Here is a 19,837-nt window from a genome sequence, read left to right on the forward strand (position 1 = left end):
TGTGACCCTTAACGGTACAAACTGGATTTGAAGTCCAGAGGTCACCTGAGGCCGTCGTCCATGTTCTTTTCCAGCAACAAGAACATTTCATCACATTTATGGTCTGAATTTCGTCCCGTTCTTCAGGTGGTTTTTGATGCAGAACTTTACTTTTGAGTTTAGTTTGATTAAAAAAAAAAAAAACCCTGAGTTTTGATGATGATTTATTTTATTCGTCATTGAACATACATACATCAAAATCTGTCCTCTGCATTTAACCGTCCGAATTACAGACAGACACAATCCAGCCACTAGGGGCAGTGTGCAGCCACAGTCCGGCACCCGGGCACCAAGTCCAGATGTAGAGATGCTGCCTTGCTCACGGGCAGAGAAAGGAGCAGACCCTAAATAAGGAGCTGTTGTCAGGTCCTAAAGACTTCCAGGGAGCAGTACTTCCTGGAACTCTTTAGGACTTGTTGGGGTTGTGATGAGTTTTCCAGCAGTTCGATGGTTAATAGTTGAGGGATCTGTTTGTTCTTGTTCTTCTGACAGGCTGTTGCTCAATCAGCTTGGCGTTACTGTATTTGTGTGTGTGTGTGTGTGTGTGTGTGTGTTTGAAACATGTCCTCCAGCTGTGAGAAAACCGAAAAGTGGAAACTCCTCGGAGCCACGTGACTAAACAAAGACAAATATAAAAGTCCGCGTCCGGACGGTAGAAGCTCGTCAGCTTTATCAGCCTGTTTCCGAGTTCCTCTGAGTTTTGCACTGAGGGGCCTCCGTACCGGGGGGGAGACATCCGGTCCACCTTCGGACTCCGGTCGGATCCAGCGCCCTGGACGTGATGTCGCTGCTCCTGCTGCTCCTCCTCGGCCTCCTCTCGGCGCTGCTCCTGCTGCTCCGCTCCAGAAGAAGGTAAAAAAACACACCGACCGAACCGAACTTTAATCTGATTCGCTCCGAACTTCTGACGAGTCAAAACGTTTCATGATTTTGTTGTTTGTAGAATGTTTTTATTTGCTCCTATAAATTGTTCTAAAGAACTTTGATGAGGACATAAAAGTAAACAGCTTTGATGGTCATCAGACCCAGGCTTTGATGGTCACCAGACTCAGTCTTTGATGGTCATCAGACCCAGGCTTTGATGGTCACCAGACTCAGGCTTTGATGGTCACCAGACTCAGTCTTTGATGGTCACCAGACCCAGGCTTTGATGGTCACCAGACTCAGTCTTTGATGGTCATCAGACTCAGTCTTTGATGGTCATCAGACCCAGGCTTTGATGGTCACCAAACCCAGGCTTTGATGATCACCAGACCCAGGCTTTGATGACCACCAGACACAGGCTTTGATGGTCATCAGACCCAGGCTTTGATGGTCATCAGACCCAGGCTTTGATGGTCACCAGACACAGGCTTTGATGGTCACCAAAGCCAGGCTTTGATGGTCACCAAAGCCAGGCTTTGATGGTCACCATACCCAGGCTTTGATGGTCACCAAAGCCAGGCTTTGATGGTCACCAGACACAGGCTTTGATGGTCACCAGACACAGGCTTTGATGGTCACCAAAGCCAGGCTTTGATGGTCATCAGACACAGGCTTTGATGGTCACCATACCCAGGCTTTGATGGTCACCAAAGCCAGGCTTTGATGGTCACCAGACACAGGCTTTGATGGTCACCAGACTCAGGCTTTGATGGTCATCAGACCCAGGCTTTGATGGTCCTCAGACACAGGCTCTGATGGTCACCAGACCCAGGCTTTGATGGTCACCAGACACAGGTTTTGATGGTCACCAGACCCAGGTTTTGATGGTCACCAGACCCAGGCTTTGATGGTCACCAAAGCCAGGCTTTGATGGTCATCAGACCCAGGCTTTGATGATCACCAGACACAGGCTTTGATGGTCACCAAAGCCAGGCTCTGATGGTCATCAGACCCAGACTTTGGCTTTGATGGTCACCAAAGCCAGGCTCTGATGGTCATCAGACCCAGACTTTGGCTTTGATGGTCACCAAAGCCTGGCTTTGATGGTCATCAGACACAGGCTTTGATGGTCATCAGACACAGGCTTTCATGGTCACCAGACCCAGGCTTTCATGGTCACCAAAGCCAGGCTTTCATGGTCACCAAAGCCAGGCTTTGATGGTCATCAGACACAGGCTTTGATGGTCACCAGACCCAGGCTTTGATGGTCACCAGACCCAGGCTTTGATGGTCATCAGACACAGGTTTTGATGGTCACCAGACACAGGTTTTGATGGTCACCAGACCCAGGCTTTGATGGTCACCAAAGCCAGGCTTTGATGGTCATCAGACCCAGGCTTTGATGATCACCAGACACAGGCTTTGATGGTCACCAAAGCCAGGCTTTGATGGTCATCAGACCCAGACTTTGGCTTTGATGGTCACCAAAGCCTGGCTTTGATGGTCATCAGACACAGGCTTTGATGGTCATCAGACACAGGCTTTCATGGTCACCAAAGCCAGGCTTTGATGGTCATCAGACACAGGCTTTGATGGTCACCAAAGCCAGACTTTGATGGTCATCAGACACAGGCTTTGATGGTCACCAGACCCAGGCTTTGATGGTCACCAGACCCAGGCTTCGGTGGTTGGCAGAACTCGGCAACCTAAAATTTTAGGACTAGACTATGACTAGTTAGTACCTGATTAGTTAATTATTGCCTACAGTTTTGGGGAAATCCTGTTCAGTATTGAGCAGGAGCTCAAACATGTTTTTCCTTCAACTTGTGAGACAAAAAGTTCATCTACCTCAGGTCCATCAGATGGAGTCAGTCTCGGACACAAAAGCAGGGCTGTGAAAACTGCGGATCTGCAGAATTCCATGGATTTCATCATTTGGAGGTGTTTTTTTGTTTGTTTGTTTGTTTTGTTTTTTTACACTGTAATCGTGATAGTCACTGAGTTTTTAAAATGTCTATGGCAAAGTGTTTTTTTACGACACCATGTAAGTTTTATAAGTCCGCGGACGCTGATCTGTGTGTTTTAGATACAAATCAGTGTCCTCGGATCCGCGGAGTTTCGAGGAGAAAAAAATCCTGGCTGTTACGACAGTTGTCGTAAAGCGGACTGGTTGGTTGCTGCGGCGACGCTGTGTGTAATCCTGCACGAAGCTTTAGCTGAAGATAGCATGTGGATATCGCAAAGCTTTAGAGCGCTAAAGTTTTTAAAAGAAGACTTGTGCAGCATGTCTGTGTCACGGACCGACGTCGCACAGAGAGAAGATGAAGAAAGACGGCTTGAAAAAGTCTTATAAGGACAAGAATCCGTGGAATCGTCTCTGGCTTCATCAACACTCCTGAAAGATAAACGGGAAAAGTGAACTGTGCCCTCTCAGGAAAACACAGTAAGAATTTTTCTCTCTCTGGAAAATAAACATTGTGCTGTTCAAACAGGATTTTAGACAAGATTATGTGACTTTTTTTCATTAATCTAGACTTTCTTTCATTGGAAAAAAGTGGATTTGAGTGGATTTACAGGAATTGACACCAGATTATGTGGCTTTTTTACTAATAAGGTATGTTATTAATATTTTACCCTGATTTTCAAAATATTTTCCAAGCTTTAGCTGTGATTTTTGAAATGCTGTAACAGTATTTTCAGTCTTCATGTAGTTTAATTGTTCTGAGTTGATGCATCATTTGGTTTACAATTAAAAGGAAAATCATTCCGGCTCCTACTTCCACGTCATATTCTGTTATTTCAACATCATCATTGACAGGTCAAATAAATGGTTGAATACAGGGTCATTTAAATATCCACTAATTTTGAGACTTTTTGTTCCAGGAGATGCTGAAAATGTATCATTAGATAAAAAATTAATTTGGTTTCTGGGATCCCACAGGGTCCGAGTCCCCGGCTGCTGGAGGCATATGCCCCCCAGACCCCCTGAAAATTTTGTTCAGATTTCACAATTTTCATTTCACAGCCCTGCAAAAAGACAAGTCAGAGGTCAAGCAGGAACCAACACAGTCCAGCAGCAGCGTCTTTCTTTAGGGGTCCCGTCTCTCTGGGCTGCGACTGTTGATGAGCCATCTTTATTTAAGGGTCCTGTCTTCCTGGACTGTTACTGTTGGAGATGAACTAACGATGTGAATAAGCAACATATTCCCACTTGGTCTTTCACTGGTTTGGTACTAATGACTCACGGACTCACAGTGAAAATGTCTGTGTACAGATCTGCCAGTATGCTGTGCAGCAGTCTCACAGATGTTGAAGGTCACTCGCTGTTGAAGTGAAGACATGTTTGCTGCTATGTGAAAATAATAATAATAATAATATAAAAAAACAGTAAGAAAAGTGTGGACAGTGAACACACAGACTTACAGAATAATGTCCAGGAGCTGTATCTGGTCAATATTATTGTCCCAGCTGGATCCACTGTCTTCTCCTCCCGGGATTGGCCAGTGTATAATACTCTGCTGGCCGTGCTCCAGGATCCTCTGGAAGTGCTCCACGGCCGCTCAGCAGTTTACCGAGGACAACACAATAAAACAAACTTATTGCCACTGTGGTCTTCAAAAAAAAAAAAAAAGGAAAAAACACAAAAAATCCAGTTTATAGGACTCCTCCAGCACCGGACAATACTCATCCAGCCCACTGAAGTGCGTGCACACTAAAGGGTAGGAGCTGGCTTCTTGGAGGCTGCAGGACTTGCTCTGCCGATTCCAGAAGCACTGTTCCTCTCGGATCATATAAAAGGAAAAGTGTGTCATTAACCCCTCACAAGGTTCTCACATGATTCTCGCATGTTATGAGTCACGGGGCGACATTCCGGGGGCTTCACAGTACCAGCAACGGCTCTGGGAGTCTGTGGGAAGCACATTTTCCGCCTCGCTAACTCTCTTACTTATACTGGCAGCTCTTACTGCTCGGCTCACTATAAAGAGGCGAGTCTCAGGGCTCAGCTCACAATGAAGAGGGCAGATCCTAACGGCTCGGCTCCCGACGAGGAGGTGGCTCTTAACATGGACATGGCCTTGACCAAGTGAAATGTAGACGTGGCCTTCTTCTTCTTGCGTCTGAGTGTTGTAAAGCTCATCCAGCAACATTGGCCAGGTGTTGAAGCCATCTCTCCATATCATCATCTATGGTTGTAAGGTTGTGATGGGTGGGGGGAGGGTGAAGGATCTTACATTCACCCAGTATGTGAGCAGCGTTCTGGACTTTTGCTCCGCACACATGAAGCTGAGTGTGTTTCCAGGGAATTTGATGTTTAATTGTCACAGAGCTCCCCAGTTGTTCAAGTGGAAGGGGGTTGAGGTTGTTTTATCTGTGCTCAGCTTGAGTCTCCAGGTTTGAAGAAAATCCACTAGGTTTTCCATGTCTGTGGATAATGTCTTCTCCACACTTTTCCAACTTGTAGTAATGCTAGGTCATCCACATAACCATATTGAAATGAGGTAGTGTTCAGTAGATCACTGATGTAGCTGTTAAAGAGCATTGGTGATCGTGTCGAACACGGTTTGTTGAGCGTAATGCTAATTGAACAGGCACAATGTGGCCTTGACCAGGTGACATGAGGATGTGTCGTTGACCTTCTCCAGCCGCTATGGCCCTCAGTACTGAGTTTCCTGTGTCCTGCACCACGTCCAGAGATGCACACGGCCTGGACACCATGTTCCAGCTGATATTCCCTCACGGTGTCAATGACCTGAACCTTCATCTAAGTCTCACTAAGTAACTGTTGGTTTGACACAAAGTCGAAACTGGATTGATAGATGTTTTCTGTGCTGAACATTATTAAGAAAGGGGAGGGGTCACTGTGATGTAGATAATCCTCACTAACCCGTCCTCTGTTCTGCATACCAATGGGCTTTTAACCCCGGTCCTCTGGACCCTCAACCTGCACGTGTTCCTTCTCTGAACAGACACCTTTAAGAACCAGTCAGTGTTTGGCAGAGCATGGAGAGATGGAACACGTGCAGGTTGGGGGGTTGCAGAGGATCAGGGTCAGGAAGCCCTTATGGGGCGTCGCTCCTCATAAACCTACCTGGTTCTTACTGAATGTTCAGCTGCAGGTTGTCACCTAAAACAGTTGTTTAGTCTTCTCATGTGGTAACGATGAGGTCCAGACTGGCTTTTGGCTATTTGGAGGAAAAATGTTCCGATAGGTGAGTGGATTTGAAACACAAAGTCAAATCAAATCAATTTTATTTATATAGCGCCAAATCACAACAAACAGTTGCCCCAAGGCGCTTTATATTGTAAGGCAAAAGCCATACAATAATTACAGAAAAACCCCAATGGTCAAAACGACCCCCTGTGAGCAAGCACTTGGCGACAGTGGGAAGGAAAAACTCCCTTTTAACAGGAAGAAACCTTCAGCAGAACCAGGCCCAGGGAGGAGCAGTCTTCTGCTAGGACTGGTTGGGGCTGAGGGGAGAGAACCAGGAAAAAGACATGCTGTGGAGGGGAGCAGAGATCAATCACTAATGATTAAATGCAGAGTGGTGCATACAGAGCAAAAAGAGAAAGAAACACTCAGTGCATCATGGGAACCCCCCAGCAGTCTAAGTCTATAGCAGCATAACTAAGGGATGGTTCAGGGTCACGTGATCCAGCCCTAACTATAAGCTTTTTCAAAAAGGAACGTTTTAAGCTTAATCTTAAAAGTAGAGAGGGTGTCTGTCTCCCTGATCCGATTTGGGAGCTGGTTCCACAGGAGAGGAGCCTGAAAGCTGAAGGCTCTGCCTCCCATTCTACTCTTACAAACCCTAGGAACTACAAGTAAGCCTGCAGTCTGAGAGCGAAGTGCTCTATTGGGGTGATATGGTACTATGAGGTCCCTAAGATAAGATGGGACCTGATTATTCAAAACTTTATAAGTAAGAAGAAGAATTTTAAATTCTATTCTGGAATTAACAGGAAGCCAGTAAAGAGAGGCCAATATGGGTGAGATATGCTCTTTCCTTCTAGTCCCCGTCAGTACTCTAGCTGCAGCATTTTGAATTAACTGAAGGCTTTTCAGGGAACTTTTAGGACAACCTGATAATAATGAATTACAATAGTCCAGCCTAGAGGAAATAAATGCATGAATTAGTTTTTCAGCATCACTCTGAGACAAGACCTTTCTAATTTTAGAGATATTGCACAAGTGCAAAAAAGCAGTCCTACAATTTGCTTAATATGGCATTGAATAACATATCCTGATCAAAAATGACTCCAAGATTTCTCACAGTATTACTAGAGGTCAGGGTAATGCCATCCAGAGTAAGGATCTGGTTAGACACCATGTTTCTAAGATTTGTGGGGCCAAGTACAATAACTTCAGTTTTATCTGAATTTAAAGCAGGAAATTAGAGGTCATCCATGTCTTTATGTCTGTAAGACAATCCCGCAGTTTAGCTAATTGGTGTGTGTCCTCTGGCTTCATGGATAGATAAAGCTGGGTATCATCTGCATAACAATGAAAATTTAAGCAATGCTGTCTAATAATACTGCCTAAGGGAAGCATGTATAAAGTGAATAAAATTGGTCCTAGCACAGAACCTTGTGGAACTCCATAATTAACCTTAGTCTGTGAAGAAGACTCCCCATTTACATGAACAAATTGTAATCTATTAGATAAATATGATTCAAACCACTGCAGCGCAGTGCCTTTAATACCTATGGCATGCTCTAATCTCTGTAATAAAATTTTTTGGTCAACAGTATCAAAAGCTGCACTGAGGTCTAACAGAACAAGCACAGAGATGAGTCCACTGTCTGAGCCCATAAGAAGATCATTTGTAACCTTCACTAATGCTGTTTCTGTACTATGATGAATTCTGAAACCTGACTGAAACTCTTCAAACAGACCATTCCTCTGCAGATGATCAGTTAGCTGTTTTACAACTACCCTTTCAAGAATTTTTGAGAGAAAAGGAAGGTTGGAGATTGGCCTATAATTAGCTAAGATAGCTGGGTCAAGTGATGGCTTTTTAAGTAATGGTTTAATTACTGCCACCTTAAAAGCCTGTGGTACATAGCCAACTAATAAAGATAGACTGATCATATTTAAGATTGAAGCATTAATTAATGGTAGGGCTTCCTTGAGCAGCCTGGTAGGAGTGGGGTCTAATAAACATGTTGATGGTTTGGAGGAAGTAACTAATGAAATTAACTCAGACAGAACAATCGGAGAGAAAGAGTCTAACCAAATACCAGCATTACTGAAGGCAGCCGAACATAAAGATATGTCTTTGGGATGGTTATAAATAATTTTTTCTCTAATATTTAAAATTTTATTTGCAAAGAAAGTCATGAAGTCATTACTAGTTAAAGTTAAAGGAATACTTGGCTCAATAGAGCACTGACTCTTTGTCAGCCTGGCTACAGTGCTGAAAAGAAATCTGGGGTTGTTCTTATTTTCTTCAATTAGTGATGAATAGTAAGATGTCCTAGCTTTATGGAGGGCTTTTTTATAGAGCAACAGACTCTTTTTCCAGGCTAAGTGAAGATCTTCTAAATTAGTGAGACGCCATTTCCTCTCCAGCTTATGGGTTATCTGCTTTAAGCTGCGAGTTTGTGGGTTATACCATGAAGTCAAGCACTTCTGATTTAAGGCTCTCTTTTTCAGAGGAGCTACAGCATCCAAAGTTGTGCTCAATCAATTCAATTCAGTTCAATCAATTTTTTTTTTTTATATAGCGCCAAATCACAACAAACAGTTGCCCCAAGGTGCTTTATATTGTAAGGCAAGGCCATACAATAATTATGTAAAACCCCAACGGTCAAAACGACCCCCTGTGAGCAAGCACTTGGCTACAGTGGGAAGGAAAAACTCCCTTTTAGCAGGAAGAAACCTCCAGCAGAACCAGGCTCAGGGAGGGGCAGTCTTCTGCTGGGACTGGTTGGGGCTGAGGGAGAGAACCAGGAAAAAGACATGCTGTGGAGGGGAGCAGAGATCGATCACTAATGATTAAATGCAGAGTGGTGCATACAGAGCAAAAAGAGAAAGAAACAGTGCATCATGGGAACACCCCAGCAGTCTACGTCTATAGCAGCATAACTAAGGGATGGTTCAGGGTCACCTGATCCAGCCCTAACTATAAGCTTTAGCAAAAAGGAAAGTTTTAAGCCTAATCTTAAAAGTAGAGAGGGTGTCTGTCTCCCTGATCTGAATTGGGAGCTGGTTCCACAGGAGAGGAGCCTGAAAGCTGAAGGCTCTGCCTCCCATTCTACTCTTACAAACCCTAGGAACTACAAGTAAGCCTGCAGTCTGAGAGCGATGAGGATGTAAAACTATTGACGAGATAATCTATCTCACTTAGAGTTTAGGTAGCTACTCTGCCCTGTGTTGGTATATGGCATTGGAGAACATAACAAAGAAGGAATCATATCCTTAAACCTAGTTACAGCGCTTTCCGAAAGACTTCTACTGTAATGAAACTTATTCCCCACTGCTGGGTAGTCCATTAAAGTAAATGTAAATATTATTAAGAAATGATCAGACAAGGGGGTTTTCAGGGAATACTGTTAAGTCTTCAATTTCCATACCATAAGTCAAAACAAGATCTAAAGTATGATTAAAGTGGTGGGTGGACTCATTTACATTTTGAGCGAAGCCAATTAAGTCTAACAATAGATTAAATGCAGTGTTGAGGCTGTCATTCTCAGCATCTTGTTGTGTGGGCCGCCAGAAGAGGAGGTACTGCTGGCCCACCACCAGAGGGCGCCCTGCCTGAAGTGCGGGCTTCAGGCACGAGAGGGCCTTGCCGCCACGGACACAGCCGGGGGTGACAGCTGTCACTCATTATCTCATGACAGCTGTCATCCATCTACACTTCATCATTCCACTCCATAAAAACCGGACGTCATCTCCACCTCGTTGCCAAGATATCATCTACCTGTGAAGGTATTATTCTCAGCCTTAACACTAAACTGTGTCTTAGTCTGAACTCTTTTTGCAGCCGCTTTCCTGTGGTGTTCCTTATCTGAGAGATTGGTGTTTGGTGTGATCAGCGACGGCTTCGCTTCACACCCCAACCAGATAAGTGGTTAGACAGGAGCTGCACGAGTGTGTATTAGAGGTGGAGGTGGAATTCCCACCATTGTTGTTACTGGGTGTGCACGCACCCACATCTGACTGTTTTTGCTCCTCGCCAGCAGTACCAGATCCGACACTCGGAGACGGTGGCCACCTGAGGACTCGGAACTTGGCGGCTCCAGTATTCTCCGGGTTCGGTGGCGGAGGAAATCGTGTGGTTCCGGTTCATCTCAGGACAGATGTCTTCTATCCTCGAGCCTGCCCACACGTCACCTTTGTGGATTGACTGTTTGCTCAAATTCTGTAATCCTCTGTATTTTTGTTGTGCTCTTTCACAACAGTAAAGTGTTCATATTCGACTCTTTCATTGTCCGATCATTTACGCCCCCTGTTGTGGGTCCGTGTCACTACACTTTCCCAACAGGATATCTCGGCCAGCGTCATGGATCCCGAGGGGCGTCAACCATCTGTTGGACAACCAATGGAAGAGCAGGGTGCACAGGCGTCTGCAGGAGGCGTGATTGGTGAGTTGCAGCAAATCCTCACCGCCTTTACCGCTCGGTTGGATTTGATGTCCGAGCAAAACGTCATCCTTAACCGCAGGATGGAGGCTCTCACCGCCCAGGTGGAAGCGCGCGCTCAGGGCGCTGCTGCAGCTCCTCCTCGTTCAACGACCCCCCCCCCCCCCCACCATCCCCTGAAGCATACATAAGTCCCCCAGAGCCGTACGGAGGTTGTGTGGAGACGTGCACGGACTTTCTTATGCAGTGTTTGCTCGTCTTTGCACAACGTCCCGTAATGTACGCGTCTGACGCCAGTAAGGTGGCTTATGTAATTAACTTGCTTCGTGGTGAGGCACGCGCTTGGGCTAAGGCGCTTTGGGAGCAAAATTCACGGCTCCTTACCACTTATACTGGGTTTGTGAGGGAATTCGAAACGGTTTTTGATCACCCTAATAGAGGAGAGACTGCTTCAACTGTGCTGCTGTCAATGAGACAGGGGCGCCGGAGCGCAGCCGAATATGCAGTCGACTTCCGCATTGCGGCTGCGAGGTCCGGCTGGAATAACGTTGCGCTCCGCGCCGCCTTCATAAACGGACTGTCGTCGGTCCTGAAGGAGCATCTGGTAGCCAAGGAAGAACCGCGGGATTTAGATGGGCTTATTGATCTCGTTATACGGTTAGACAATCGTTTAGAGGAACGCCGTCGGGAGCGAGACGAAGGACATGGTCGGGCACCCACCGTCCCTCTCCCTTCCAGGTCCGAAAAGGTTCCGCCCTCCCCACGCTCCACAGCCTCAACGCTCCGTGTGGCTACAGCTCCCCCTGCTGACGAAGCTATGGACACGAGCAGGGCCACATTTAGACCACCTAACAGACAGAGGAGGCTGGCCCGCGGGGAGTGCTTTGTCTGCGGCTCGAGTGAGCATCTGAGTGAGCATCCTCTGTGTTTTTGTTGTGCTCTTTCACAACAGTAAAGTGTTCATATTCGACTCTTTCATTGTCCGATCATTTACGCCCCCTGTTGTGGGTCCGTGTCACTACACTTTCCCAACACATCTATGTGGATGTTAAAATCTCCCACTATAATTATCTTATCTGAGCTAAGCACTAAGTCAGACAAAAGGTCTGAAAATTCACAGAGAAACTCACAGTAACGACCAGGTGGACGATCGATAACAACAAATAAAACTGGTTTTTGGGACTTCCAATTTGGATGGACAAGACTAAGAGTCAAGCTTTCAAATGAATTAAAGCTCTGTCTGGGTTTTTGATTAATTAATAAGCTGGAGTGGAAGATTGCTGCTAATCCTCCTCCTCGACCCGTGTTTTGAGCATTCTGACAGTTAGTGTGACTCGGGGGTGTTGACTCATTTAAACTAACATATTCATCCTGCTGTAACCAGGTTTCTGTAAGGCAGAATAAATCAATATGTTGATCAATTATTATATCATTTACTAACAGGGACTTAGAAGAGAGAGACCTAATATTTAATAAACCACATTTAACTGTTTTAGTCTGTGGTGCAGTTGAAGGTGCTATATTATTTTTTCTTTTTTAATTTTTATGCTTAAATAGATTTTTACTGGTTATTGATGGTCTGGGAGCAGGCACCATCTCTACGGGGATGGGGTATTGGGGGGATGGCAGGGGAGAGAAGCTGCAGAGAGGTGTGTAAGACTACAACTCTGCTTCCTGGTCCCAACCCTGGATAGTCACGATTTGGAGGGTTTAATAAAATTGGCCAGATTTCTAGAGATGAGAGCTGCTCCATCCAAAGTGGGATGGATGCCGTCTCTCCTAACAAGACCAGGTTTTCCCCAGAAGCTTTGCCAGCAGTTTCAAATTTCCTTCAGTGTCGCCTGCTCTGGCCCCCGGAAGACATTTGACTATGGTTGCTGGTGTTGCTAACTTCACATTTCTCATAACAGAGTCGCCAATAACCAGAGTTTGATCCTTGGCGGGTGTGTCGCTGAGTGGGGAAAAACGGTTAGAGATGTGAACGGGTTGGTGGTGTACAGGGGGCTTCTGTTTAGAACTATGCTTCTTCCTCACGGTCACCCAGCCGGCCTGCTTTCCCGGCTGCTCGGGATCTGCTGGGGGACAGCTAACAGCGGCTAAGCTACCTTGGTCCGCACCAACTACAGGGGTAGCTGCAAGTTCCAATAGACGGGTGACCAAACTGCCACCCAGACAGTAAAGATCAGTCCAGAGAACCGATCCATCAACCACCGGGGCCCCGCCCCTTTCTGTGTGGTGTTTACATGTTCTCTGCCACCATCATTTAAAAAAAAAACCTTCACACTATGGTCATGATTGATTGATTGATATGTACTCTTGCAGAAGAGACGGTGAACCGCCGCTCATCACAGGCTGGATTCCTTTCCTGGGAAAAGTTGTGGAGTTCAGAAAAGATGCTCACAAATTCCTTGAAGAACAAAAGAGTGAATTTGGGGACGTGTTCACGGTGCTGATTGCAGGTCAGTCTTTGATTTCAGTTTGTTTTTGTATCGTAAAAAGACGCTTGTCTGAGTGTTCAGAATGAAACTTGTTCTGAAACAGGACTTGATGACGTCAGAATTGTGAATTTGTAGTTTAACATTCTTTATTTTCTGTTCATCACTAACTTGGAGCGTCACTATCCACATAACCTCATTGTATGGCTCATGTTTGCATCACATGATCACATCACATCATGTTTGGCTTCTTTGGGATGTAAAGTACTGAGAAAAATGGAGGTAGCGTTTGCCCTAATATGTTTTACCGTGGCACGTCACACAGCCTTCTCAGACATCTTATTAGAGACTGGTGACATCTGCTGGACAAATAATGTATAACACACGTAGCCCGACAGAACTGGCACGATGTTACTGACGCCTGCTGAACAAATAATGTGTAACACATGTAGCCCGACAGAACAGGCATGATGGTTTGACATATTGTAATGCTATTTGATTTGAATGAGCCAGTCAGATGATGGTTTGACATATTGTAACGCTATTTGATTTGAATGAGCCAATCAGATGATAAATGTGCAGGTTTGGGGTTCGTGGGTCAGGGGGAGGTTCACTCTGTCATTCCTTCTTGTGCAGGTCGATACATGACGTTCATCATGAATCCGTTGCTGTATCCCAGCATCATCAAACATGGCCGGCAGCTTGATTTCCACGAGTTCTCTGGAAAGGTGGCTCCCTTCACCTTTGGCTACCCGCCCGTCCTCAGCAGCAGGTTTCCTGGCCTGCAGGAGCACATCATTCGCTCCTTCCAGCTCCTCCAGGCGGAAAACCTCACTCCCCTGACAGACAGCATGATGGGAAACCTCATGCTGGTTTTCCGGCAGGATCACCTGACTGAGGGTCCGACGGCGGAATTGGAGGAGGGTGGCTGGAGGACGTCCAGCATCTACCAGTTCTGCAATTCGGTCATGTTTGAAGCCACGTTCCTGACTCTGTACGGCAAACCGGCTTCTGGTGGCCGCCACAGTGGAACAGCAGAACTGATCCAGGACTTTGTCGAGTTTGACAGCAAGTTTTCACTGCTGATTGCTCAAATCCCCATTTGGCTGCTGGGACAGACCAAAGCCATCCGCCAGAGGCTGATCAACTACTTCCTGCCACACAGGATGTCTCGTTGGACCAACACCTCCCAGTTCATCAGATGGCGAGCGGAGGTGTTTGAGCAGTATGAGGCACTGACAGAGGTCGATAAAGCTGGTGAGATTTTTGCGTTTGTACAGATGAACTTCTTCATCCCGGCTGTTTGAGGTTCAACTTCACTCTTTCTCCACTTTGTCTGTGGTTATTTAATTTAATGAGGACTTCATTTGTGACTTTGCAGATTTTCTCTCCGGTGCCTTGTGGCTCAGTGACTTCACACGCACTATCTGAACGGTCCGCCCTGCCTTCACTGCACATGTGTCATTTCAGAGCTCAGCTGCTTGTCTGAGACATAGTCTCTTCACCCAAAGTTATAAAATGGATTCATGTGATTATTAACCATCAGATGACAAAGTAAAACCTCTTAAATCATTCTAAAGTCAGTTTTAAGCAGAAACAAGGCAAAGTGAAATGAAGTTTATAGGATTTACAGAAAGTGTGCAGTAATTCTTTAAACAAATTTAGGCAGGTGCATAAATTTGGGCACCCTTGTCATTTTATTGATTTGAATACATTTAGCACTAATTATTGGAACACAAAATTGGTTTAGTAAGCTCATTGACCCTTGACCTCCTTACACAGGTGAATCCAATCACGAGAGGTATTTAAGGTGGCCATTTGCAAATGTTTCTCCTCTTTGCATCTCTTCTAATGAGTGGCAACATGGGAGCCTCTAAACAACTCTCAAATGACCTGAAAACAAAGACTGTTCAACATCATGGTTTAGAGGAAGGATACAAAAAACTATCTCAGAGATTTCAGCTGTCAGTTTCCACTGTGAGGAACATAGTGAGGAAATGGAAGACCACAAGCACAGTACTAGTTAAGGCCCGAAGTGACAGGCCCAGAAAAGCTGAAGCGAAGGATGGTGAGAACAGTCATAGTCAACCCACAGACCTGCTCCAAAGACCTACAACATGATCTTGCTGCAGATAGTGTCTCTGTGCATCGTTCAACTATACAGCACACTTTGCACAAAGAAATGCTGTATCATGCTGTAATTCAGAGGAAGTCTTTTCTGTGTACACGCCACAAACAGAGTCGCGTGAGGTATGCTAAAGCACATTTGGACAAGCCAGCTTAATTTTGGAATAAGGTGCTGTGGACTGATGAAACTAAAATTGAGTAATTTGGACATAACAAGGGGCGGTTTGCATGGCTGAAAAAGAACACAGCATTCCAAGAAAAACACTTGCTACCTACCAGTGGTGGCTGGCCCATAGGGGGCGCTCGGGCGCTGCCCTCCTAGATGTGGAGGGGAAAAGTCATAATATATATATATATATATATTTAAAAAGTATTATCAATGTCAGTTTTACTTAATAGTATGTGCCTACATGTAATATGAATGATTAAAACAACACTTCCTCCAACTGACTCTCATTCAACAGTGCATTTCCACCGACAGAAGCAGAGAACGTATCATTCCTCATCTTGGGCGCTCATTCAAAGCGCCCTTGAAGTGCAGCGAAATAACCAATTGTATGTAGTTGCTAGGGAAAATTAATAAATATTTGGCAAATCAACATTGCTAAAATGAATGGCTTTGGGGCGCCGGAATTTTAGCCCTTGCTACAAAAATACGAGAACGTTAGATTACAGTCAGTGATACACGTGACGCTGCAGCTGCTGCTGTCAGGCAGGAAGAGATGATGGTGACGTTTGGGTTATATTTATTTATTTTTATTTTGTCTCCGTGTGTTTTGCTGGAGTAAGTTGAAGAACTCTGGGACTCCTGCTCGTTATGTCTTCCGAGGTTTAAAACGGGACAAAAACTAATCAAATCAATGACACCAAAGTTTCACGGGGATCCTTTTGGAGGCGCATGGAGGTGTGCACATCAGATCTTTCTCGTGGTTTAATGACAATTGCACATCCCGGTTGGAGGAGAGACGTTTGTCTGAGTCGTTATAAACCGTGTCAGGCTTCATTCACACTGTCAGCGCGCACACATCACGGAGGCTGCTGATATGCGCGGATGGAAAGGAGCGCATCCACCTCTTCAGCTCAGGTGACGAGCTGCTCGGATTTATTCCCGAATGTTGCTCCTGGTGTGGAAACGAGGATGAAAATTTAAGATAAAACGAATGAGTGATGTTTTTTATTTGTTTTAGGGGGTCAAAGCTGTGATCTTTATTGGGACAGCAGACCAGTTATAATGGTAATAGGGGAGGCCGGGGCTGTTTGTAACAGTGTTCAAAGCTGCAGCCATGCTGGTATTTTGATTTCACTTTACACGTTATGAGGATCAGTCCACAGAAGTTAAATATTCTTTGGAGTATTCCACACTCTAAAACAAATTATTTGCTCAGTTTAAAAACAAAATAAAACAAAACCCTAAAATAGCAATTAGCATGTTTTTTCAAAGAAATTCCAACTCAGCCACTGAGTTCACACAAGACACTTATAGTCAGACAAACCCAAGTTTAGCAACGCATTTAATTAAGTGGTTTTGTAAACTTCATTTGCTTTGTCCTCTACACTTAATTAATTTTAACCAATTTAATTTAAAGGTTTTGTTATTACTTAGTCAAGTTATTTAAGTTTTTCAAGCTTCTTTAGTTTGCCTCCATTCCACTCAGTAATGTTCATGCAAAATATTACCTTAATTTTCTCTCTCTCTCACACACACACACACACACTCTCTCTCTCACTCTCACACGCTCTCTCTCTCTCTCACACACACGAACACTTTCTTTCTCTCACTCTCACACACTCTCTCTCACACACACACACACACACACACACAAACATTTTCTCTCTCTCTCTCTCTCTCTCTCTCTCTTGGAAGGTGGTGTGAACATTGTGATATTTTCTATTTTGTTAAGGGGGTGTCATTGTGAACCCCAGGATCTGTTTGTCCGAAGATAATGTCAGTTCAGTACAGTTTGGTGTACTATGTGTGTAATTGGTGTCAAATATTGAAATGTTCTTTGCTCAAGAACTTGAGTGTTGTATTTGATACTGTTCCTTTCCAAAGTAGAAATGGGGCCTGATATAGCTGTAAATGGTTAACTTTATCTGTAAAACTGCTCATTTTGAGAAGGACATGTAATGATTATTGTGGAATTGTAGTAATTTTCCGACTGTTCTCTTGAATGCCTGTACTGGACAAGACAAGGGAATCTATTGGCACAGCAGCCCCACCAAGACTTTTTTTCACCAGCCGCCACTGCTACCTACAGTAAAAATTGGAGGTGGTTCCATCATGCTGTGGGGCTGTGTGGCCAGTGCAGGTACTGAGAATCTTGTTAAAGCTGAGGGTCACATGGATTCCAGTCAATATCAGCAGATTCTTGAGAACAATGTTCATGAATCAGTGACAAATTTGAAGTTGTTCCGGGGCTGGATCTTCCAACAAGACAAGGACCCTAAACACTGCTCAAAATCTACTGAGGCATTCATGTAGAGGAACAAGTACAACGTTCTGGAATGGTCATCTCAGTCCCAGACCTGAATATTATTGAAAATCTGTGGTGTGATTTTAAGCAGGCTGTCCATGCTCGGAAACCAACAAACCTGAGATGTTTTGTAAAGAAGAATGGTCCAAAATACCTTCAACCAGAATCCAGACTCAAATTGGAAGCTATAGGAAGCATTTAGAAGCTGTTATTTCTGCAAAAGGAGGATCTACTAAATATTGATGTATTTTTTTTTCTGTTGGGGTGACCAAATTTATGCACCTACCTACTTTCTGTAAATCCTATAAACTTCATTTCACTTCTCAAATATCACTGTGTTTGTCTGCTATATGATATATTTATGGAGCAAAATCAAGGCCAAAAGTTTTGTAATCTGAAAATAAAAAAATACTGAAAAAAATAATTTTGAAACTGAAAATTAAAGTTTTGTAATCTGAAAATAAAAAAAAAAGACTGAAAAAATAAATTCTGAAACTGAAAATTCAATGTTTGTCCTTGAATTTTATAATAATTTAAAAAGTATTATCAAAATAAAATAAGTGTAAGATATATATTTTTCAGTTTAAATAATTTTTTGGTTCAGCTCTGTAATTTTTTTGATCAAATAATTTTTTTTCATTCATATTTCTTTTTTCACTTTCAGATCTGATTTTTTCAGTTTCAAACTTTTTGTTGTGTGGGCCGCTGAAGAGGAGGTACTGCTGGCCCACCACCACCAGATGGCACCCTGCTTGGAGTGCGGGCTTCAAGCACGAGAGGGCGCCGGAACCAGTGGAGTGACAGTTGTCACATCATCACCACCAGCTGTCACTCATCTACGTCAACCACCATAAAAGCCGGACTGCAACTCCACCTCCCCGCCGAGAAATCATCTACCATACAGGTAACTTCTCTGCTGAATCTAAAAACCTTGTGTAATAGTCTGATCTCATTTGCAGCCGTTTTCCTGTGACGGTGTCCTTATTCTGCGGTATTGGCGTTTGGTGTGGACTGCGACGGCTTCGCCTCACACCCCAAACCAGATAAGTGGTTAAACAGGAGCTGCACTAGTGTGTGATTGGAGGTGGAGGTTCTCCCTCCTAACTGAACACAGACTGTGGGATTACTGAGTGTGCATACTCACACTCATCAAATTGTTTCTGTTCTCTGCCAGCAGTACCGGGTCTGACTGCTGAAGACAGTGGCCACCTGGGGCGCAGGGCTTGGCGGCTCCGGTGTTCTTCAGATCCGTTGGTGGTGGAAGCTGTGTGGGTTCCGGCTCTTCTATCACCAGACGTCTTCTATCTTCGAGCCTGCCACACGCCACCTTGTGTATGATTGACATTCCGCACTATTGTTATTGTCTGTACGTCGTTGTGCGATTCACAACATTAAATTGTTACTTTTGGCTTATCCATTGTCCGTTCATTAATGCCCCCTGTTGTGGGTCCATGTCACGACACCTTCCCAACAGGATTTCTCGGCCAGAGTCATGGATCCCGAGGGGCGTCAACCAGCGCTTGAACAGCCAATGGAAGAGCGAGGTGCACAGGCACCAGCAGGAGGCGTGTTAGGTGAGCTGCAGCACATCTTAACTACCTTTACTGCTCGGTTGGACTTAGTTACCGAGCAGAGCATTATTCTCGAAGGATGGAGGCTCTCACCGCCCAGGTGGAAGCGCATGCTCAGGGTGCTGCTGCAGCACCTCCTCCTGCTGACCGAATGCCAGAGACAGACATTCCACTGGTCGTTCAACGAACCCCCCCACCTTCCCCTGAAGCATACATAAGCCCTCCGGAGCCGTACGGAGGCTGTGTGGAGACGTGCGCGGACTTTTTGATGCAGTGCTCGCTCATCTTTTCACAGTGTCCCGTCACGTACGCGTCAGACGCTAGCCGGGTGGCTTACGTTATAAATCTGCTTCGAGGAGAGGCACGCGCCTGAGCTATGGCGCTCTGGGAGCAGAATTCACGGCTCCTAACGATTTACACTGAGTTTGTGAGGGAGTTCCGACAGGTGTTCGACCACCCTCATAGAGGCGAGACCGCTTCAAGCGTGCTGCTGTCGATACGACAGGGGTGTCGGAGCGCAGCAAAGTATGCAGTCGACTTCCGCATCGCGGCAGCGCGAGCCGGCTGGAATGCTGTTGCGCTCCACGCCGCCTTTGTAAACGGACTGTCTCTGGTCCTTAAGGAGCACCTGGTGCCGAAGGACGAGCTGCGGGATTTAGACGGGCTTATCGACCTGGTTATACGGTTAGACAACCGATTAACAGAACACCGACGGGAGCGAGACGAAGGGCGTGGTTAG

At 45.1% G+C, this 19,837-nt stretch overlaps 1 protein-coding gene across 1 annotated transcript in view; it reads left to right on the forward strand.

The window, feature by feature from the left end:
• LOC117521666 (cytochrome P450 7B1) overlaps positions 1 to 19,837 on the forward strand; it is a 36,690-nt gene that overhangs the window by 707 nt on the left and 16,146 nt on the right. Inside the window, exons 3-5 of the mRNA XM_034182994.1 lie at positions 808 to 891; positions 12,814 to 12,950; positions 13,563 to 14,183. Coding sequence (XP_034038885.1) covers positions 821 to 891; positions 12,814 to 12,950; positions 13,563 to 14,183 — 829 coding nt within the window. The 5' untranslated portion in view covers positions 808 to 820. The remainder of the gene's footprint in view (positions 1 to 807; positions 892 to 12,813; positions 12,951 to 13,562; positions 14,184 to 19,837) is intronic.

Source organism: Thalassophryne amazonica, chromosome 12 (assembly GCF_902500255.1).
Source record: "Thalassophryne amazonica chromosome 12, fThaAma1.1, whole genome shotgun sequence".
Taxonomy (NCBI): domain Eukaryota; kingdom Metazoa; phylum Chordata; class Actinopteri; order Batrachoidiformes; family Batrachoididae; genus Thalassophryne; species Thalassophryne amazonica.